Source organism: Aythya marila (assembly GCF_965140915.1).
Source record: "Aythya marila genome assembly, chromosome: Z".
Classification (NCBI taxonomy): domain Eukaryota; kingdom Metazoa; phylum Chordata; class Aves; order Anseriformes; family Anatidae; genus Aythya; species Aythya marila.
In genome coordinates, this window is record NC_139080.1 from 30,693,204 (window position 1) to 30,716,400 (window position 23,197).

Sequence of the window (23,197 nt, forward strand, 5' to 3'; positions counted from 1 at the left end):
GTGTAACAAATAGAGTGTTCTACAAGAACACCACACTACACTTGTAGAACACTCTATTTGTTACAATAGACACTGAATTAATTAAGAGCAGTCTGTTAATTTATTACTGTAGTGATGACAATAATAGAGATCATCATCTTCTAATAGTGCTAATACATTAGTCTTCCAAAGTGCAAATATTTAAAATGTACCTACTCTGTACTTACGTTTACCAATTGCAAAATGGCATTATGCAACTCTGCCTTTGGCAATCTTTTTAAAAAACTGGAATAAATAATAGGTCAACTCACCTTTACTTTTTTACCAGATTAAGGTTAACATAAACCAGAAACAGTGTGTCTGAAAACTTAGGAAAGGGAAAGAGCACAATTGCACTTCCTCATCTGAGTGACAACCGCTTTTTAAAAGTGTACCACCACAGTAACTTCTGACATGTGACCATGAGAAACTTCCAGAAACAAAAACTGTGATCCTCCTCACTGCTTCAACAGAAAACCTGCCCTCTGTTGATCAATATTAACTTTAAAATAAACTTAAAAGACAGAAATATGGTTTTCTAAAGAGATAGTTTAGGCTCATTTGTAGGAAAAGCACTGACCAAGAAGTGTTGACTAATCCACTGTCTTCTTGCCTAAGCATTTTTTAATCAAGATAAGCAATACACACTGTTAAAAGGGACTAAGTACTCAGGAGCTCTTAAAGTAATAAAATACAATAGTGGTAATGAAATACAAAAAAAAAAAAGTAATAGATTCTTTCTTCTTTCCTGATCATATCTCATTGTATTCACTCCTTTACTCAAACACACACACATGAAAAAGAGAGGTGTTCAGGTCACCCATTACTGAAAAGCAGATAGCAGCACCTGTGAAATAGTTACCTTCCATTATGAACTTCTGACCAACATCAAATAATATTTGTCATTTTTTTTCTAAGTATTTTTTATTATAGATTAGATAGAACACTCTAGTAATTTTGAGACAGAAAGTATTTGTTGTAGAAATGGAACAGGAAATGGATGAAGAGACCTATTTCAAATATATGAGTGTAAGAGACTTTAAAGCAGTATAATAACCTAAAAAGAGAGAGAGAAAGAGAGAGAGAGAGAATCACAGCTTTAAGGATTCTATTTCCTTCTAAAATAATTACACTTTTCTGAGGTTTTAATCCTGTTCATAACTCGTACAGATACGAAGTTGATAAACACACAAAATACCCATGTTTCTCTATGCATTCCTTAAACCATTTGCATACATTTGTTTGTTGTCCTATGAACTATGAAGTAAATTATTCACTGCCAAATAACGCAAAACTGGTATTTCTTTTCAAGGTTTCATGAACTGGTCTTCATAATCTTTCTGCTTAAGAAAGACTCAATAGAGGCCAACACACTCTCAGTCACGTGATTGTACTTAGCGGAGAACTAAACACAAAACACTTAGCAAGGCATAAAAAGTTAATATAAAAATTAATCTCCCTTCCATGCCCTGTCAGTCCAGTCGTATTTTTCTACACACTCCTCTGCCCTGTGAAAATTGTTTTGATAGTGGATTTAGAAACAGAACACTGCAAACTACTTCCCGCACTGTTGTTACAGGTTGAATAGATCTTAACCCACTTCCCAATCCTTGCCTTCTGATGAATCTCAGTATTCCTCTTCACTAGTTTTAGAGGGCTACAAGGAGCTAACAGGCCATAGAAATGCCACTTGGATGGAGTGTAGGAGGGCCTGTGGTGGGAAGGGATCTGCCAGCTCCTCTGATAAGTAAACATTATCAGCATGTGATTAGGTTTGTGAAAGAACAGAATGTTAAACCTGAGTGTCACTTCATATTGATTCACAGATCACATACAAATATTTCACCAAGTTTTGATGAATGCCATGCCACTTTTAAAAATTATGATAAACTGTGAGAAACATTTGCTTTATAGCTGTTTTTAGGAAAAAAAAATTAAAAACTTTATTTTAATTCTGAGAGTCTTTCAAGCTTACTCAATTTTGTACTGGAATGTGGCCAATATTTTGTACTTTTGGTTTATTCATAAATGCTTAATGACCTCAATTTTTAGTTAAATAGATACAGAATTGGTAGTAAATGGAAGCTAAAATATGTCCTTTCATTAACAAAATATCTTTTTTACCTATTTACACCATGAAAATCTACAAAATTTAAATCATTACAGTCCTAGTTGTCCCTCAGATGAGAAAGTGTGATTGTGCTCTTTTCCCTTTGCTAATTTTTCAGCATTGTAGGTGGCATTTTGTTCTACCAGTGATAATAACTTTAGTAAAATACACATATCTATGGACTTGATTATACTTCAGCATTTGCTGAACTTCAGATGATGGACATGTAGACAGAGAAAGTATTAAAAGCTGCACTGAACTACAAACAGATAATGGGAAGTGGTGATGAAACCAACTAGGCCAGAAAGGGATTTAATATTTGTACATTTCTACTCAGGATAACAGGAAGGATACAAAATAAAATTTCAAATCCTTCTTCCTTCTGGAACAAACTACGCCAAACAGGGAAGAAAGTTACTTGCTGTAACAACAAGCTTGTCTTACAATTATTGCTTTGATAGAGGAATAGCAGATTGGTGCTCCATCCTCCACACCATTCAGGCTTGGAGCCAGTAGGTACACCGCATGGCATCAGGGCAGAAATCAGATTATTCTAAAAGCTTGCCTTCAGTGCTTAAGCAGGGAGATACTTTTTTTTTTTTTTTTTTTTTTTAATTATGTACTTTGTTTTTTTTTTTTTCTGCTTCTTTTGGTTTCTCAGTTCTGGTCTTCTCTTCCCATTTCCTTTTTGTTTTTCTTTGAAATTTTCTTTTGCTTCACCACATTTATCTTCTTTCCTATTTCCTTAAGTAAAACACCAGTTTGAGACCCTACTAAGCACAACCACACACTTTCTATTTACTTTTCTTATGTTTTTATACATCTTCCTACACAAACTACCTACTGTCTCCTTGCTCCTTTTTTTTTTTTTTTTTTTTTAATTCTAATTCTGTTGATCAAAATAATGGCACTAAGCCACCTTCTTTTCTTCAGAACTGTTGGTTCTCTACATGGTTCTCTATAGAAATAACTATAATCTTTAACTTTAATGCATAAAATTTATTTTGCAAGAGTTAGGTCCTCAATCACTTGAATTTTATTCTTTGTAAGAACACCTGTAAATTAGCCACCAAACTGTCACAAGATATATGAAAACAAGTATAAGTCATTCAAGAAATTTGTTTGCAGCATTCCTCCTGCCCCAAGAGGAGGAGAGATTACAAGTCAGGATCATGCTAACACACTGGAGTAGACGGGTTCACAGCTTCCTAAACTGTAAATAACATTTCTTGCCATTTGCTCTTACACTGCCAGTTGCTGTAGTCTGTTAACTATAGTGGTCAGGCTTGGCTGCCATGGCTGCCACTGTGGCAAGAACTCTCAGGCCTAACCTGCATTTTGTTTTGCCTTGGAGTAGGTAGAGGCAAAACCTACAAAAGTAGGTGGTCCCTTCTGGAAATGATGGAGTAAGGTCCTGGAATATTCAATAAAGTCTTGTGAGGTCTTATGAAGTTTACGCAACAATATCTATGCCTTGTTGGTGTCCCACATATTTGTAAGCCTGACTTCTTATTTCCACACGTTCTCCCCCTCTCCCCAGGGTCTTACCAAGTTCTTTGTGTGGACGCAGCAGCAAATAAACAGCAATGCTGCAGGGTACAGTAAGTGTTACTATGTAGGAGTGTTTACACCATTTGGACAAGCAGACTAAGAATACTAGGGCCATAGGACATTAGGGAATACAGGACAAATAGGAGAGGAAAACAGAATGGAATTACATGTACAATTCATAGCAGCTCATTTAATTTCTGTATAAATTTGAAATATACTCATGTGACATCTCCCTCTGCAAGAACACCAAAAAGGGAAGGAAAAAAGGTTATTTCCATCTACACAGCTGGATACTGTTAACAGTACTTTTTCTAAAGAATGTAGGAATTCCCAGAATGCCTTTTAAACTGGAAAGTAGAGAACCACAGCTTGTAACTATGACTGGGCTTAGCTTACTTTTACCCAGTTGTAGGGTGTGATTCTCTATTAACCAGATTTCTTAACAGTATATCCTGTATTAGGCAGAAATGTCCGAGAAAGGTTTATTCTTTTGATTTCTTTTTTGTTTTTAAACTTTATAAAGGGAGTTTAAGAGACAAACAAATGAAAAGCTGTACAGGCTACAGACCTGAAAAGTAAAAGGCTACAGTTGAAAATCAACTGATGATGAGAACCACATAATCAGCGACAGTTTGAACTGATTACCACTGAAAATGAGAGATCTCTGTTTCTCTTCTGTTCACCCCAGGTGCCTTGTGCTTTTGTGATATCTCATAGCACTGAGAGAGGCCCCTTTTATGTGCTGAAATCTACAATCTTCTACTTTATCAGAAAAATTGTTTTTTGTTTTTTGTTTTTTTTTTTTTTCCTTTTCCCTTTAAACTGCTTTATTAATTAGTTCTGAGGGAGAGGGAGGTTTTACTGATCTCAGGAGCAAACTGTTGGCCTGACCTAAGCAGCGTTAGCAGAAACACCCTGTATTCCACACAGATACCACATACAGCTTGACACATTTAGGGGCAGATGGTTAATGATGGCAGTGCACATTGTGAAAAAATCCTGCTTCTGTTTGTCTGTTTCTTTGAAATACATAGAATGCACGGTTCATTATAAAGCTATGCTTTTAAAAGCAAGGTATTTAGGTGCATCCCAACATCAAGACTTGCCTGTGTGTTCTAGTTATCTTATTGTTTTATTCTAATTGGCTTACTTCTCCAGTGTTACAATTAAGCTAAACGCGCGGTTTCCTCTGTGCTTTATATTGTTAGTTTTGGGCCAAATGTTACTTGTACACTGCAACACCATTTTCCTACATCTATCACCCCTGCTAACATTGCCTGCTTCTTTGTCACTCACTGTTTTCCTTCCCTTTTTTTTTCTTTATACTAAAATATCCCATCAAGTGCATTTGAGTGTCTGTTTGGAGCAGGTACTCTTCTGTACTGTAGCTGATGTAGCTCTTTTTAAATATTTATAAAGACCGTATCACTATAAAACTGGGTTAATTTTTCACTTTTGCTATTCTAGCATCAGTGAAGCCCATGAATTGCATGAAATTCTGCGGAAGAACAATTTGGCTCAATGCCTTTGACTTTCAGCTTTTAAGAGCCATACTTTATTTCAGGCATAATGATTAAACCAAAAGAGACTGATTGCACAGAACTCATCAGAAATTGAAAAATGCAGATCAGCTGGTGCCATAGCTCACAAAAGAATTAAAAGACAACGTTGCATGACCCAAAGCATTTCACCATCTGTACTTTGCAACACATGGAAGAGCACACTGAAGCGATAAAAGGGATACAAAGGAGAAAGAATAAAAGGCATGTTAGCTGTGGCTCAGCTGGAAATGAATATTGCTAGTAGCAATAGGCTCTGAGATCAAATGACAAATTTGCTTTTGTAGAAAATCAAATAGAAGGTATGAACACAGTAATAGTTATTTAGCAGTCAGAGTTTTCAAAAACCTGCTTAGCCAGCTGGCTTGCTCATTTTGAAAAAACAAACAAACAAACAAACAAACAAAAAACCACTAATTTGAGGTCCTGCTCCTATAATTAATTTTATGGTGTACTAAGATTTTCATATGGTTAAAAACTTAGAAGCTATGCAAGCTGTGCAAGCCCCAATAAAATAGGTTTGTCCCAAACCTAAAAACCAGTTTGTGCATTTTAAAGTTCCAAATCTGTTAGAAGGAAAGTTATATGAACAGGGTTTATTTCCATCAGCACACTGTATATAAAATTCCCTCTTCTCAAAACCTCTTCTTGGAGAGTAATCAAAAAAGTAATCCAACATTGTGCTGGGATTTTTATTTATTCTCCTGACAGAGGAACTGTCTTCTGCTTTGACCTTTCTGAAGATCTAGTGGGAATTTACAGCTGAACTGGTATTCTGTCAGACTTTGTACATTTGGGTGAAAAGGTAGAAATACAAGAGAATTAGGCTGATGAAAGACTTTCATTTTTGGTGGAACTTCTGACCCTTTCTTATCTTTCCTTGGATGACCTCTGGATTGGAGCTCTCACTGATGTCATTCAAGTCAAAAAGCCTTGAACTATTGTCATCATTACCCTAGGCAGATATTTGAAACTTTCTTAATGTCTTAAAAAACAACGCAGAAAAGAATCCTGCTCTTTGGAAATGTTGTACGTTGATATATGTCACATGGACATATGTCAGGTTAATATATATATTAAAAATATGTATATATGTAAAAAATATGTATATATACTGTGTATTTTATATATATATATATGACATATATAGCAGGTTAGCATATATATTCCACCACTGCACTGGAGGTTGGAGAGGGAACAACTCCCCACCTGCCTCACAACTCACTGGCATTAAAGAGACCTGTTCTCTGTCAGTACTAAAATGGCATCTGAGGGGTCATGGTCTGTTCTCAGCATTGGGAGTTCACAAAAACTATTGTGGTTGAAAATATGATATGTAATGGATATACAGAAATACAATAATAATAATAATAAAACCCACAATCATCATAAACTGAACTTTTAAAATGCTATCGGAAAAGAAAGAGCATAAAAAAGGTTTTCAGGAGTGTTCATATACTTAAAAAAAAAGTGTTTACAATGTAACCAGTCTGTATTTCCTGATGTAACTTGTAAATCAGGTATCTGCCTCCAACTAGTGCTTATTCCATTACTGATTTTAGTCTTTTGCAGTTAACACTTGCTCTGTGTGCAAGTGTTAAACCAAAATTTATCGAGATGATGATAACACTACACACATGACAAAAACTTTACTACTATAATCCTTGTTTGAGTCCAGTATAGCCAAAGTTTTTCTTCTCTGTTTTACAGGTAGGAACACCAACATAAAAAAAATGAGTTGTGCCAAATGAAGTCAGTAAGAAAATTTCATACTTCCTCAGGTACTGTGAACTTGTACGCATTGTTATAGCACTATTAGTGGGAGGGTTAACTGCATCTAAGCACAGCAAAAGCCACATGAAATCACCTGTGAGGCCAAAACCATGTATTTATCAATATTTGGTTGGTTGATATGTTCTCATATCATGTTGCTGCTCACAGCTGTGACAGCATCAGTGCTTTGATGGAATTAATGTCTTTTAATGGAATTAATATCTTTGCAAGGATTATATACATCTACATAAGAAATGAAGTCTCTATGTATATCCTTGCAAAGATTTCTGTAAAAAGTTTTAAAAACTGAAAGCAAGAAAAAAAAAAAGAATACCAAATTAAAATCAAGTCAAAAATTATGTCTGTGTTCAATTACATTGAGTTAACTCTCAAAATCATTAGCCTTTAAAACTTCAAATGTAATAAGATTTATCCATTTAACGTTAATTCTAACTACTTATAAATCACACCTTAACTTATTTACTAAAGGATGCTGCATATTTAAGCTGAAGCTAGTTAAATGTTTGACTACTGTAACCAAATTATCTTGTTTGAAACAAGATCTCAAAGTCAAAAATGAGATTTCCCGCTTTGTAATCTCTTCTTTTAAAGTCATTAATCTTTTATGCTTCCCTATAAGATACTATATTTCAGAATTTAACTGAACAATTAGAAATATGGCAACTTCTGTTTAGTACTAATTGTCCATATTTTCCAGTTTCTCAAGAATTTTAAAGCTAGAGCAAATTCTAGGAAACAGTATTCTGAGGCAATGCTTTCAGCTGTATACACTTGGTTAATTTTTTTTTTCCTTTAAAGTTGTTCTGTGCAATGAACCAAAGGGAACGCTATTTCAGGTACTTCTTGTATTATTGCATAAAGGGCAATTAAAACAACAACAACAAAGATATAGAATAAGAAATAGAGATGATGGGAAGGTTTATTATTATTATTTTACAATAGGCCTTCTTGATTTCTACATATCATCACAGGAGTACTAGACTTGTCTTCAGACTGACTTTTCTTGTAAGCTAGCTTGTGGCAGAATCCAGGTCTATCACATTCTGGGTCTTTCTCAACTCAAAAAATGCTAAGATTGATGACCATTCCCTGGGTCGTCAGCAGCCATCTTTCAATTGGAGAAAATTTCCAAATTTGTTTCCTCTCAGCTCCTCTGTTAATTTTCTTGTGCAGAGAAATATGTTTCAAGACAATAATGAAAATAAAATTACAAAAACAAAACAAAACAAAACAAAAACAAACAAACAAAAAAATCAACAACAGCAACAACAACAACAAAAAAAAGCCAAAGAAACAAACCCCAAAACAAAACCCCAAACCCCTTCCATTCACTGGTCCCATTATACAGGATAGAGTTCATTTCTGGATGATGGCTTTATGAAGGAATTAATTTTTCTTAATTTAGCCCTCAAATCAGTTATCTGCAAGAAAGTACAGTGATTGTTAAATGCCATTAGTTTGAAGGTTCATCTTTGTCAGAGTCTTGATATCCAGTAGGCAGCATGCAGAGGTTTAATTTATTTCTTTTGTGGAAGCAGTTAAGATTACTGGCAGAGCTTTACTTCCTTTCTGTTGTCCCAGTCTAATCAGATTAGTCATTTTTGGTGTGGAAGAAAAGTTAACTGCTTTTGAACAAGATGGAAGATAAAGACTGCCACCTACTGCATCCTGCAAGAAAATACAGTCTACATACAATAACATAGAACATGCTGGCAATCCCGCAACGGATCAACATAAGCAAACAGGACAGAACTTTCTTTTCTGAGATGTTTAAGGCACTGAAAAATAATTCTTTTCTTTTGGTTGTCTTGAGTCCAGTGCTCCAGCTGCCCTGTAAGAACGGTTTGGTTTCACAGAATCCTAGAATCATAGAATATCCTGAGTTGGAAGAGACCCATAAGGATCATCAAGTCCAACTCCTGGCACCACACAGGTCTACCCAAGAGTTTAGACCATGTTACTAAGTGCACAGTCCAATCGCTTCTTAACTCCGCACGGCGGAGGCATACAGCGGCACCTTGCTTGCCATGTGTATCAGTTCTTAACTAAATGGGACAAGCTAATTACAGTGAAAATGATTCCAAACTATAAATAAAAATAAAACATGTCTTTTCCTATATTTCCTGTATTAGTGGATATTGGTATCAACAAATCGAAGACTTAGTAGGTATAGTGTACCTTTGTGAGATATTTAATGACAATACCTATTTGCTTCTTTTTTAGGGTAAATGTATGTACATTTGTTCTTTTATTCATTTACAAAGAAAGGAAAAAAAACATATTTTTTTCATCCTTGTCTGAATATTCATCTTCACCTTGTCATTATCCTGGGCATTGTCTTTTATGCATATAAAACTCTCAAACCTGAGTGAAGTCATATGGATGCTGATGAGAAAGTGGGCGGATATTGTGAAAACTTTGACCTAAGGCTATTAAATATGTATCAGACAACTCAATGTAATGAAAGAAACACAATTTCACTGGCACATAGGGGAGACAGGATGACCTGATTACATATTTTTAATCTCTTTATCATACTATAGTATAATCAAGATTCTTGACCATCTGTCCAATAATGATGGAAATTAGCATGAAATTTTTCATAAAAATGACAGCAAGAGCATGAACGAAGAAAAGAATAATCTGGTATCACCAAATAATAAAATGTTATTCAACTTTTGCTGTTGGATACTGATGAACCTTGACTGCTTGTCACTCCACTCTACATTCAGGATCTTTTAGAGATTCCTGGCAGAACAAGGGCTGGCCAAAGGGTTATGGTTATTAGTGATTTAGAAGTACATAAAAACAAACAAACAAAAAACAATCATCATAGCTTATTATCTACAATTTCTTACGTAGTTTTTTTTAGGTACTTAAAGTAGCTTGTAGTTGCACAGAATTTCTAGCATTCTCAGCTACATGCACTTTTGTAGCCTGGACCATCTGCAGATTGCATAAAAATACTTATAAATCAGCACGATTCAATCATACTGTATCCCCCAGACTCAGGCTTTACATAAAAGAACATGAGTCACTCACTCCATCCTGGGACAGAGGAAGAAGAAAACTGTGGATGTATCCCTGGAGACTGGGTTTTGCCATCCAGCAGCAACTCCTATCTAAGGACCATTTAGGGTTGGTGGCTACTTGAATTTATGGACAGAGCTCCCTGTGTTGTTTGGCTTCCCTGTTCCAATGTTCACCATCCCCTGGCAGCCCTGCACCTAGGTACTGATAAGGTGAATGGGCTTTACCAGCCTGTCAGTGGGTGCCCCACACCCGCTCTGGGTGACCCAGTGCTTGAGTTTCTATGACACTGTTGCCCTTATCACCTTGTCAATAGGTGTCCCTGCACCTGGGGCCAGAGAAGGGAGAGGGTCATGGGTATACATTAGTAGCCTGTTTACATATTGTGAGTATTCGCCTGATTGTTGGTTATGATAACCATGTTACCTGGGGCCAGGAGAGGGGCATACTGGGCACACTGGTCTGAACTGGCTGGGAGACCGGAACGTGAACCTCTGAGATTTGATGCTTGAGTAGAGTTGCAATGTGCTGTTCCATCACCCTGACTATGCAAAACACCACAGGCATCCTTTAGTTCACACATGTAGCCTCTCTATTTAATCCTGACACTTTTTTTTTTTTTTTTTTTTTTTTTTTAGGAAAAAGGCCTTGGCTGAAAGAAAGGAACAGTGTCCGGATAGGTATGCTTTTTCATGAAAAAGACACGCGTTATAATAAGGGAAAAAGACCAGTGTTACACACAATAAGTATTCCCGTATTTTTAATACAAAATGTCAAGAAGAAATATAATCAAAATAAATACTAAATGTGAAATCTCAGCTCTGAAGTTGCACACATGATTATCTAGTCTCCTCTTTGTAAGAAGTGCAGATATATTCTGGGAATTTATACAACAAGCCAATAATTTCTTGTCTGAGTTGGAGCACTCAAAACTTTTTATCTGACCTTAAGTTAGGGAGCCTGCCCACCCACTATATCCCTGGGTAAACTGCCTCCCTGATTTTACTGTTGTTATCTTCACAATACTTCATTCCCCACTTATATATGTAACATTATGGTCATGCCATATGATCATAGAGTATCCTGAGTTGGAAGGGACTCACAACGATCATTGAGTCCGACCCCTGCCTCCACACAGATCTACCCAAAAATTCAAATTTTATGACTGAGAGCAAAGTCATACACTTTGGACACAGGCTTGGTGCTGTGACTACATACACGGGGAGCCCTTTCCACTGTATGACCACCCTCTTTGTAGCCGTTCTCTGGACACTCTCCAACAGCTTGACGTCCTTTTTGTACAGGGTACCCGTGTCCCAGTGAGGTTTCCTGGGGGCGCCCATGGCTGTGGAAGGTGGCAGCTGAGGTGACAAACCAAGTCACCTCAGCTGCTCCTCATACATCTTCCCCTCTAAGCCCTTCACCGTCTTTGTAGCCCTTCTCTGGACACTCTCCAACAGCTTGACGTCCTTTTTGTACTGCGGTGCCCAGAACTGCACACAGTACTCGAGGTGAGGCCGCAGCAGTGCAGAGCAGAGCGGGACAATCACCTCCCTCGACCAACTAGCAATGCCCTGCTTGATGCACCCCGGGATACGGTTGGCCCTCCTAGCTACCAGGGCACGCTGCTGGATCGTATTCAACTTGGTATCAGCCACAGATCCCTCTCTGCGGGGCTGCTCTCCACTGTCTCATCTCCCAGATGAACTCCCCAGATGATCCCCATTGGTGGTAGGGGGGTGGCTGTACCAGATGATCTTGGCCGTCTTTTCCAACCTTAATGATTCTATGGTTCTATGATTTTATTCAACCAACAGCCAACTTGGGGCTTTCCTCTTAATGGGGGCTTCCACTCTGCCCACAAGAGGGTTTTGAAGAGAACTGTGCCATGGCCGTCCGGCTTGGATGTGACTCTGGCCACATCTCCTTCTCACTGAGAAATTCAGGGCACGGCCCAAAACACTTGGGGCTCAGGAACACTGCCCTACTGTGCAGGCAGTCCCCCTGTGCGGACTGCAGCAGCAGCCGCAGGCTTTAAAGACCGCCAGCCCGTGTCCTCCCCAGCCTTGCCACAGCCTTCATTACCTGCCGCTCTCACAGTGAAAGGCCCCGTGACATCACAGGGCTGGGCATGGCGTCAGGCTGCGGCCGGGCATATAAGTTCAGGCTGCGGCTGGACACAGCTGCCAGTGCTGGTGGTCACTGCCAGAGCTCTGCTCAGCGTGACAGCCGTCTCCAGTGTTGGTAGCGTTCTTCAGGAGAGCGCAGGATGAAATTCAGCCTGACTCTCCTCTTGGCCATGGCTCTGGCCATGGCTTCCTTTATCCCAGGTGGCCCTGGCCTTTGCAGCCACCGTGGGGACAGGGTCAGGGTCAGCAGGAGCCTTGGCCCCAAGCAACAGGTGCCCAACTGGCCCTGCAGCCTCGGCTTTTCCAGCTGCCCCAGCCGCATCCGGCTCAGGCTAGGCACAGTGGTCCCTGATGAGGGCGCGAAGCAACAGCCCCTCGGCACAGAGCGCCAGACCTCCGACCTGCCCTACCCCCTGGGCCACTTCTGGGAATACCTTGCCCAGGACGGGGGTGTCTGGATGCTTCGCAGAAGCTGGGAAGCCATCTGTCTCCTCGGTGTGGCGCAGCTTGCCAAAGGCCTCTGGAGAAAAGCAAAGAGACTCCGCAGATGGGTGAGTAACAGAGACACCGTGTGCAGGACTCAGTTCTTCACCCGGAAAGCTCTCATCCATGTCCTTCACTGTGCCTCTTCACTTGTTGCTTTCAGGGAACAGGCCGGTCGGCCTCGGTTTCCGCAGGGACAAACCGCCAGGGACAGGACGCTCTAAGTGATGACAACTTGCTCTGCCGGCTGGAGGGCAATGCTGCCTTCACGGTGAGGTGCCTGAAGCACCTCTACCGCCTCCGCCTGCAAGAGCTCGGGCACCCACGGCCAGGGAAGAAGGTGCAAGACCAGCGCAGGAAAAGAAGAACCCCCTTGCGCTCCCTGGCTAACTTCATCTAGAGCGTGCGTCCCGTGGACTGGCGATCGGAAAGGCAGTGTGGCGAGTGAGTGCTACTGTCCATGGGTCTGGGGAGGCTGATGTTCCGGGACAAGGGGGGAGAGAAACTAGGACCCATGGCTGTGGGTGGCCCCATAGGAGCTCATGTCCCAGGAGAAGGGGCCCACGTTCTGGTGGCTGCCCATGTCCCAGTAAGATGGCAGGGGCGAGGGAATGCCTATGACCTCTTGGGTTACCCCTTGGACTTAGGACCTCCAAGGCCCATGCGAGGGTAGGCACTGCATCAGGAAAGGGGGCAGGTAGAAGGAAGTGCCTGGCTAATAATTCTGCCACTGCATTTTCACCCACGCGACGGTCAGGTCTTTTCAGAATGGCAGCCAGCTGGTGCAGCAGGAAACACCGCAGCCCTCCAAAGGCTCCTGCAGTAAAGGCACCTCCACTGACAGCTGGATGCGAACATCGCCCGGATCACCTCCTTCCTGCATGGGTGCCACCAACAATGCCAGCTCTCCCTTGGTGGGCTGCCCAGGCCCAGTCAGCACAACAGCCAGCAGGGACTCAGCAACCACCTGATGAGGACCTCCGAGGAGAGTCCCCTTTTGCAACCTCCCAGCGGCGCTGCTGGGACCTGCTGGCAGCCCGAAGGACATGGCTCTGCTTCGTTCCTTCACAGAAGACAGCAGGAGCGTGCACGTGCAGCAGAGCTGGCTGAGGGCCTCTTGAAAATTTCTTCTGGTAGCAGACTATTTATTTCAGTTGAATAAAGAGTATCTGTATAGGAGCTTGTGTCCTTTCCTTACCAAGGGGCTTGGGGCAGCAGCCACATGGGAGGCAGTGGGGCAAGCGAGGGCTGCTGCGTGCGGGATTTAGAGAACACACCCGAAGAGGAATGAGGAGGGAGCTGAGCTGGGAGAGAAGAGCTGTGAGGTGCCCCACAGGCGCCTGTGACCCAAGAGGAGAGACCACATCCTGGCAGGGTGCCCGTGTCCCAGTGAGGTTTCCTGGGGGCGCCCATGGCTGTGGAAGGTGGCAGTGGTTCATGAGAGCTCAGGACGCCATGGGTCATGTCCCTCTGAGAGTAATTCCAGACTAACTACACTCCTACTTCACAACGGTTTACATTTGAAGGCCCTGAATAGGGACCTGCAAAGTTTGGATCAATGGCAGAGGCCAATGGGATGAGGTTCAACGTGGCTAAGTGCCAGGTCCTGCACTTTAGAAAATCGCACGATCATCTAGGTTGCAAGAGACCTCCAAGATCACCGAGTCCCACGTCTGACCTAACACTAACTACTCCTCCACTCAACCGTACCACTAAGCCCTACATCTAAACGTCTTTTAAAGACCTCCAGGGATGGTGGCTCTACCACTTCCCTGGGCAGCCCATTCCAGTGCCCAACAACCCTTTCGGTAAAGAAGTTTTTCCTCACAGCCAACCTAAACCTCCCCTGGTGCAACTTGAGCCCATTCCCCCTCATCCTATCACCGGGCACGTGGGTGAATAGACCAATGCCCACCTCGCTACAGACTCCTCCAAGGTACCCGTAGAGAGTGATAAGGTCGCCCCTGAGCCTCCTCCTCTCCAGGCTAAGCAACCCCAGCTCCCTCAGCCGCTCCTCGTAAGGCTTGTTCTCCAGACCCCTCACAAGCTTCATCGCCCTTTTCTGGACGTGCTTGAGCACCTCGACGTCCTTCTTGTAGTGAGGGGCCCAAAGCTGAACACAGTACTCGAGGTGCGGCCTTGCCAGAGCCGAGGAAAGGGGGACAATCACCTCCCTAGTCCTGCTGGCCACACTGCTTCTTATACAAACCAGGATGCTCTTGGCCTTCTTGGCCACCTGAGCACTCTGCTGGCTCACAGTTGCTGGCTCATTAGTTGTGACTAAAGTCACAACTGTTGTGACTTTGGTCACAACAAGCCCGGGCAATGCTACAGGTCTGGGGGAGAGTGGCTGGAAAGCTGTGCAGAGGAACAGGATCTGGGGCTGTTGGTAGATGCTCACCTGAACATGAGCCAGCCGTGTGCCCAGGTGGCCAAGAAGGCCAGTGGCATCCTGGCTTGTATCAGGAATAGCGTAGGCAGCAGGGCCAGGGACGTGATCGCCCCCCTTTACTCAGCCCTGGTGAGGCCACACCTCGAGTACTGTGTTCAGATGTGGCCAGAGAAGGGCTACAAAGCTGGTGAAGGGCCTGGAACAAAACTCCTACAAGGAGCAGTTGAGCACTCTGGGGCTGTTTAGTTTGGAGAAGAGGAGCTCAGGGGAGACCTTATTGCTCTCTACAGATGCCTGAAAGGAAGGTGTGGGGAGCTGGGTGTCAGCCTCTTCTCGCAGTTAACTAGCAATAGGACTAGAGGGAATGGCCGCAAGTTGCTCCAGGGGAGGTTTAGGGTGGAAATCAGGAGGCGTTTCTTCTCAGAAAGAATAATCAGACACTGGAATGGGTTTCTCAGAGAGGTGGTGGAGTGTCTGTCCCTGGGGGTGTTTCAGGAAAGGTTGGATGTGGTGCTTAGGGACACGGTTTAGGGGATGATACTGGTATAGAATCATAGAATCACAGAATATCCCCAGTTGGAAGGGACCCACCACGATCACTGAGTCCAATCCCTGCCTCCACACAGGTCTACTCAGAAATTCAGACCATATAGCTAAGAGGATAGTCCAGACGCTTCTTAAACTCCAACAGGCTTGGTGCCATGACTATGCCCCTGGGGAACCTGTGCCACCGCATTACCACTCTCTTGGTGAAGAACCTTTTCCTGATATCAAGCTGAACTTCCCCTGTTGCAGCCTGACTCCATTCCCTCAGGTTCTATCGCTGGTCACCAAAGAGAATAGATTGGCGCCTGCCCTTCTGCTTCCCCTCGTGAGGAAGCTGTAGCCTGCAAAGAGGCCTCCCCTCAGCCTCCTCTTTTCCAGGCTGAACAAACCAAGTCACCTCAGCTGCTCCTCATACATCTTCCCCTCTAAGCCCTTCACCGTCTTTGTAGCCCTTCTCTGGACACTCTCCAACAGCTTGACGTCCTTTTTGTACTGCGGTGCCCAGAACTGCACACAGTACTCGAGGTGAGGCCGCAGCAGTGCAGAGCAGAGCGGGACAATCACCTCCCTCGACCAACTAGCAATGCCCTGCTTGATGCACCCCGGGATACGGTTGGCCCTCCTAGCTACCAGGGCACGCTGCTGGATCGTATTCAACTTGGTATCAGCCACAGATCCCTCTCTGCGGGGCTGCTCTCCACTGTCTCATCTCCCAGATGAACTCCCCAGATGATCCCCATTGGTGGTAGGGGGGTGGCTGTACCAGATGATCTTGGCCGTCTTTTCCAACCTTAATGATTCTATGGTTCTATGATTTTATTCAACCAACAGCCAACTTGGGGCTTTCCTCTTAATGGGGGCTTCCACTCTGCCCACAAGAGGGTTTTGAAGAGAACTGTGCCATGGCCGTCCGGCTTGGATGTGACTCTGGCCACATCTCCTTCTCACTGAGAAATTCAGGGCACGGCCCAAAACACTTGGGGCTCAGGAACACTGCCCTACTGTGCAGGCAGTCCCCCTGTGCGGACTGCAGCAGCAGCCGCAGGCTTTAAAGACCGCCAGCCCGTGTCCTCCCCAGCCTTGCCACAGCCTTCATTACCTGCCGCTCTCACAGTGAAAGGCCCCGTGACATCACAGGGCTGGGCATGGCGTCAGGCTGCGGCCGGGCATATAAGTTCAGGCTGCGGCTGGACACAGCTGCCAGTGCTGGTGGTCACTGCCAGAGCTCTGCTCAGCGTGACAGCCGTCTCCAGTGTTGGTAGCGTTCTTCAGGAGAGCGCAGGATGAAATTCAGCCTGACTCTCCTCTTGGCCATGGCTCTGGCCATGGCTTCCTTTATCCCAGGTGGCCCTGGCCTTTGCAGCCACCGTGGGGACAGGGTCAGGGTCAGCAGGAGCCTTGGCCCCAAGCAACAGGTGCCCAACTGGCCCTGCAGCCTCGGCTTTTCCAGCTGCCCCAGCCGCATCCGGCTCAGGCTAGGCACAGTGGTCCCTGATGAGGGCGCGAAGCAACAGCCCCTCGGCACAGAGCGCCAGACCTCCGACCTGCCCTACCCCCTGGGCCACTTCTGGGAATACCTTGCCCAGGACGGGGGTGTCTGGATGCTTCGCAGAAGCTGGGAAGCCATCTGTCTCCTCGGTGTGGCGCAGCTTGCCAAAGGCCTCTGGAGAAAAGCAAAGAGACTCCGCAGATGGGTGAGTAACAGAGACACCGTGTGCAGGACTCAGTTCTTCACCCGGAAAGCTCTCATCCATGTCCTTCACTGTGCCTCTTCACTTGTTGCTTTCAGGGAACAGGCCGGTCGGCCTCAGTTTCCGCAGGGACAAACCGCCAGGGACAGGACGCTCTAAGTGATGACAACTTGCTCTGCCGGCTGGAGGGCAATGCTGCCTTCACGGTGAGGTGCCTGAAGCACCTCTACCGCCTCCGCCTGCAAGAGCTCGGGCACCCACGGCCAGGGAAGAAGGTGCAAGACCAGCGCAGGAAAAGAAGAACCCCCTTGCGCTCCCTGGCTAACTTCATCTAGAGCGTGCGTCCCGTGGACTGGCGATCGGAAAGGCAGTGTGGCGAGTGAGTGCTACTGTCCATGGGTCTGGGGAGGCTGATGTTCCGGGACAAGGGGGGAGAGAAACTAGGACCCATGGCTGTGGGTGGCCCCATAGGAGCTCATGTCCCAGGAGAAGGGGCCCACGTTCTGGTGGCTGCCCATGTCCCAGTAAGATGGCAGGGGCGAGGGAATGCCTATGACCTCTTGGGTTACCCCTTGGACTTAGGACCTCCAAGGCCCATGCGAGGGTAGGCACTGCATCAGGAAAGGGGGCAGGTAGAAGGAAGTGCCTGGCTAATAATTCTGCCACTGCATTTTCACCCACGCGACGGTCAGGTCTTTTCAGAATGGCAGCCAGCTGGTGCAGCAGGAAACACCGCAGCCCTCCAAAGGCTCCTGCAGTAAAGGCACCTCCACTGACAGCTGGATGCGAACATCGCCCGGATCACCTCCTTCCTGCATGGGTGCCACCAACAATGCCAGCTCTCCCTTGGTGGGCTGCCCAGGCCCAGTCAGCACAACAGCCAGCAGGGACTCAGCAACCACCTGATGAGGACCTCCGAGGAGAGTCCCCTTTTGCAACCTCCCAGCGGCGCTGCTGGGACCTGCTGGCAGCCCGAAGGACATGGCTCTGCTTCGTTCCTTCACAGAAGACAGCAGGAGCGTGCACGTGCAGCAGAGCTGGCTGAGGGCCTCTTGAAAATTTCTTCTGGTAGCAGACTATTTATTTCAGTTGAATAAAGAGTATCTGTGTAGGAGCTTGTGTCCTTTCCTTACCAAGGGGCTTGGGGCAGCAGCCACATGGGAGGCAGTGGGGCAAGCGAGGGCTGCTGCGTGCGGGATTTAGAGAACACACCCGAAGAGGAATGAGGAGGGAGCTGAGCTGGGAGAGAAGAGCTGTGAGGTGCCCCACAGGCGCCTGTGACCCAAGAGGAGAGACCACATCCTGGCAGGGTGCCCGTGTCCCAGTGAGGTTTCCTGGGGGCGCCCATGGCTGTGGAAGGTGGCAGTGGTTCATGAGAGCTCAGGACGCCATGGGTCATGTCCCTCTGAGAGTAATTCCAGACTAACTACACTCCTACTTCACAACGGTTTACATTTGAAGGCCCTGAATAGGGACCTGCAAAGTTTGGATCAATGGCAGAGGCCAATGGGATGAGGTTCAACGTGGCTAAGTGCCAGGTCCTGCACTTTAGAAAATCGCACGATCATCTAGGTTGCAAGAGACCTCCAAGATCACCGAGTCCCACGTCTGACCTAACACTAACTACTCCTCCACTCAACCGTACCACTAAGCCCTACATCTAAACGTCTTTTAAAGACCTCCAGGGATGGTGGCTCTACCACTTCCCTGGGCAGCCCATTCCAGTGCCCAACAACCCTTTCGGTAAAGAAGTTTTTCCTCACAGCCAACCTAAACCTCCCCTGGTGCAACTTGAGCCCATTCCCCCTCATCCTATCACCGGGCACGTGGGTGAATAGACCAATGCCCACCTCGCTACAGACTCCTCCAAGGTACCCGTAGAGAGTGATAAGGTCGCCCCTGAGCCTCCTCCTCTCCAGGCTAAGCAACCCCAGCTCCCTCAGCCGCTCCTCGTAAGGCTTGTTCTCCAGACCCCTCACAAGCTTCATCGCCCTTTTCTGGACGTGCTTGAGCACCTCGACGTCCTTCTTGTAGTGAGGGGCCCAAAGCTGAACACAGTACTCGAGGTGCGGCCTTGCCAGAGCCGAGGAAAGGGGGACAATCACCTCCCTAGTCCTGCTGGCCACACTGCTTCTTATACAAACCAGGATGCTCTTGGCCTTCTTGGCCACCTGAGCACTCTGCTGGCTCACAGTTGCTGGCTCATTAGTTGTGACTAAAGTCACAACTGTTGTGACTTTGGTCACAACAAGCCCGGGCAATGCTACAGGTCTGGGGGAGAGTGGCTGGAAAGCTGTGCAGAGGAACAGGATCTGGGGCTGTTGGTAGATGCTCACCTGAACATGAGCCAGCCGTGTGCCCAGGTGGCCAAGAAGGCCAGTGGCATCCTGGCTTGTATCAGGAATAGCGTAGGCAGCAGGGCCAGGGACGTGATCGCCCCCCTTTACTCAGCCCTGGTGAGGCCACACCTCGAGTACTGTGTTCAGATGTGGCCAGAGAAGGGCTACAAAGCTGGTGAAGGGCCTGGAACAAAACTCCTACAAGGAGCAGTTGAGCACTCTGGGGCTGTTTAGTTTGGAGAAGAGGAGCTCAGGGGAGACCTTATTGCTCTCTACAGATGCCTGAAAGGAAGGTGTGGGGAGCTGGGTGTCAGCCTCTTCTCGCAGTTAACTAGCAATAGGACTAGAGGGAATGGCCGCAAGTTGCTCCAGGGGAGGTTTAGGGTGGAAATCAGGAGGCGTTTCTTCTCAGAAAGAATAATCAGACACTGGAATGGGTTTCTCAGAGAGGTGGTGGAGTGTCTGTCCCTGGGGGTGTTTCAGGAAAGGTTGGATGTGGTGCTTAGGGACACGGTTTAGGGGATGATACTGGTATAGAATCATAGAATCACAGAATATCCCCAGTTGGAAGGGACCCACCACGATCACTGAGTCCAATCCCTGCCTCCACACAGGTCTACTCAGAAATTCAGACCATATAGCTAAGAGGATAGTCCAGACGCTTCTTAAACTCCAACAGGCTTGGTGCCATGACTATGCCCCTGGGGAACCTGTGCCACCGCATTACCACTCTCTTGGTGAAGAACCTTTTCCTGATATCAAGCTGAACTTCCCCTGTTGCAGCCTGACTCCATTCCCTCAGGTTCTATCGCTGGTCACCAAAGAGAATAGATTGGCGCCTGCCCTTCTGCTTCCCCTCGTGAGGAAGCTGTAGCCTGCAAAGAGGCCTCCCCTCAGCCTCCTCTTTTCCAGGCTGAACAAACCAAGTCACCTCAGCTGCTCCTCATACATCTTCCCCTCTAAGCCCTTCACCGTCTTTGTAGCCCTTCTCTGGACACTCTCCAACAGCTTGACGTCCTTTTTGTACTGCGGTGCCCAGAACTGCACACAGTACTCGAGGTGAGGCCGCAGCAGTGCAGAGCAGAGCGGGACAATCACCTCCCTCGACCAACTAGCAATGCCCTGCTTGATGCACCCCGGGATACGGTTGGCCCTCCTAGCTACCAGGGCACGCTGCTGGATCGTATTCAACTTGGTATCAGCCACAGATCCCTCTCTGCGGGGCTGCTCTCCACTGTCTCATCTCCCAGATGAACTCCCCAGATGATCCCCATTGGTGGTAGGGGGGTGGCTGTACCAGATGATCTTGGCCGTCTTTTCCAACCTTAATGATTCTATGGTTCTATGATTTTATTCAACCAACAGCCAACTTGGGGCTTTCCTCTTAATGGGGGCTTCCACTCTGCCCACAAGAGGGTTTTGAAGAGAACTGTGCCATGGCCGTCCGGCTTGGATGTGACTCTGGCCACATCTCCTTCTCACTGAGAAATTCAGGGCACGGCCCAAAACACTTGGGGCTCAGGAACACTGCCCTACTGTGCAGGCAGTCCCCCTGTGCGGACTGCAGCAGCAGCCGCAGGCTTTAAAGACCGCCAGCCCGTGTCCTCCCCAGCCTTGCCACAGCCTTCATTACCTGCCGCTCTCACAGTGAAAGGCCCCGTGACATCACAGGGCTGGGCATGGCGTCAGGCTGCGGCCGGGCATATAAGTTCAGGCTGCGGCTGGACACAGCTGCCAGTGCTGGTGGTCACTGCCAGAGCTCTGCTCAGCGTGACAGCCGTCTCCAGTGTTGGTAGCGTTCTTCAGGAGAGCGCAGGATGAAATTCAGCCTGACTCTCCTCTTGGCCATGGCTCTGGCCATGGCTTCCTTTATCCCAGGTGGCCCTGGCCTTTGCAGCCACCGTGGGGACAGGGTCAGGGTCAGCAGGAGCCTTGGCCCCAAGCAACAGGTGCCCAACTGGCCCTGCAGCCTCGGCTTTTCCAGCTGCCCCAGCTGCATCCGGCTCAGGCTAGGCACAGTGGTCCCTGATGAGGGCGCGAAGCAACAGCCCCTCGGCACAGAGCGCCAGACCTCCGACCTGCCCTACCCCCTGGGCCACTTCTGGGAATACCTTGCCCAGGACGGGGGTGTCTGGATGCTTCGCAGAAGCTGGGAAGCCATCTGTCTCCTCGGTGTGGCGCAGCTTGCCAAAGGCCTCTGGAGAAAAGCAAAGAGACTCCGCAGATGGGTGAGTAACAGAGACACCGTGTGCAGGACTCAGTTCTTCACCCGGAAAGCTCTCATCCATGTCCTTCACTGTGCCTCTTCACTTGTTGCTTTCAGGGAACAGGCCGGTCGGCCTCAGTTTCCGCAGGGACAAACCGCCAGGGACAGGACGCTCTAAGTGATGACAACTTGCTCTGCCGGCTGGAGGGCAATGCTGCCTTCACGGTGAGGTGCCTGAAGCACCTCTACCGCCTCCGCCTGCAAGAGCTCGGGCACCCACGGCCAGGGAAGAAGGTGCAAGACCAGCGCAGGAAAAGAAGAACCCCCTTGCGCTCCCTGGCTAACTTCATCTAGAGCGTGCGTCCCGTGGACTGGCGATCGGAAAGGCAGTGTGGCGAGTGAGTGCTACTGTCCATGGGTCTGGGGAGGCTGATGTTCCGGGACAAGGGGGGAGAGAAACTAGGACCCATGGCTGTGGGTGGCCCCATAGGAGCTCATGTCCCAGGAGAAGGGGCCCACGTTCTGGTGGCTGCCCATGTCCCAGTAAGATGGCAGGGGCGAGGGAATGCCTATGACCTCTTGGGTTACCCCTTGGACTTAGGACCTCCAAGGCCCATGCGAGGGTAGGCACTGCATCAGGAAAGGGGGCAGGTAGAAGGAAGTGCCTGGCTAATAATTCTGCCACTGCATTTTCACCCACGCGACGGTCAGGTCTTTTCAGAATGGCAGCCAGCTGGTGCAGCAGGAAACACCGCAGCCCTCCAAAGGCTCCTGCAGTAAAGGCACCTCCACTGACAGCTGGATGCGAACATCGCCCGGATCACCTCCTTCCTGCATGGGTGCCACCAACAATGCCAGCTCTCCCTTGGTGGGCTGCCCAGGCCCAGTCAGCACAACAGCCAGCAGGGACTCAGCAACCACCTGATGAGGACCTCCGAGGAGAGTCCCCTTTTGCAACCTCCCAGCGGCGCTGCTGGGACCTGCTGGCAGCCCGAAGGACATGGCTCTGCTTCGTTCCTTCACAGAAGACAGCAGGAGCGTGCACGTGCAGCAGAGCTGGCTGAGGGCCTCTTGAAAATTTCTTCTGGTAGCAGACTATTTATTTCAGTTGAATAAAGAGTATCTGTATAGGAGCTTGTGTCCTTTCCTTACCAAGGGGCTTGGGGCAGCAGCCACATGGGAGGCAGTGGGGCAAGCGAGGGCTGCTGCGTGCGGGATTTAGAGAACACACCCGAAGAGGAATGAGGAGGGAGCTGAGCTGGGAGAGAAGAGCTGTGAGGTGCCCCACAGGCGCCTGTGACCCAAGAGGAGAGACCACATCCTGGCAGGGTGCCCGTGTCCCAGTGAGG

General features: G+C 46.9%; 1 protein-coding gene across 1 annotated transcript; it reads left to right on the forward strand.

Moving 5' to 3' along the window:
- Window positions 1-16,851: 16,851 nt before the first annotated feature.
- Window positions 16,852-17,638, forward strand: LOC309889796 (uncharacterized protein; the record flags this gene model as incomplete). Its single annotated transcript, XM_082782824.1, has 2 exons — window positions 16,852-17,306; window positions 17,402-17,638. The coding sequence occupies exons 1-2, from the start codon at window positions 16,896-16,898 to the stop codon at window positions 17,636-17,638; spliced, it is 648 nt and encodes a 215-aa protein (XP_082638950.1). The 5' UTR covers window positions 16,852-16,895.
- Window positions 17,639-23,197: the final 5,559 nt, after the last annotated feature.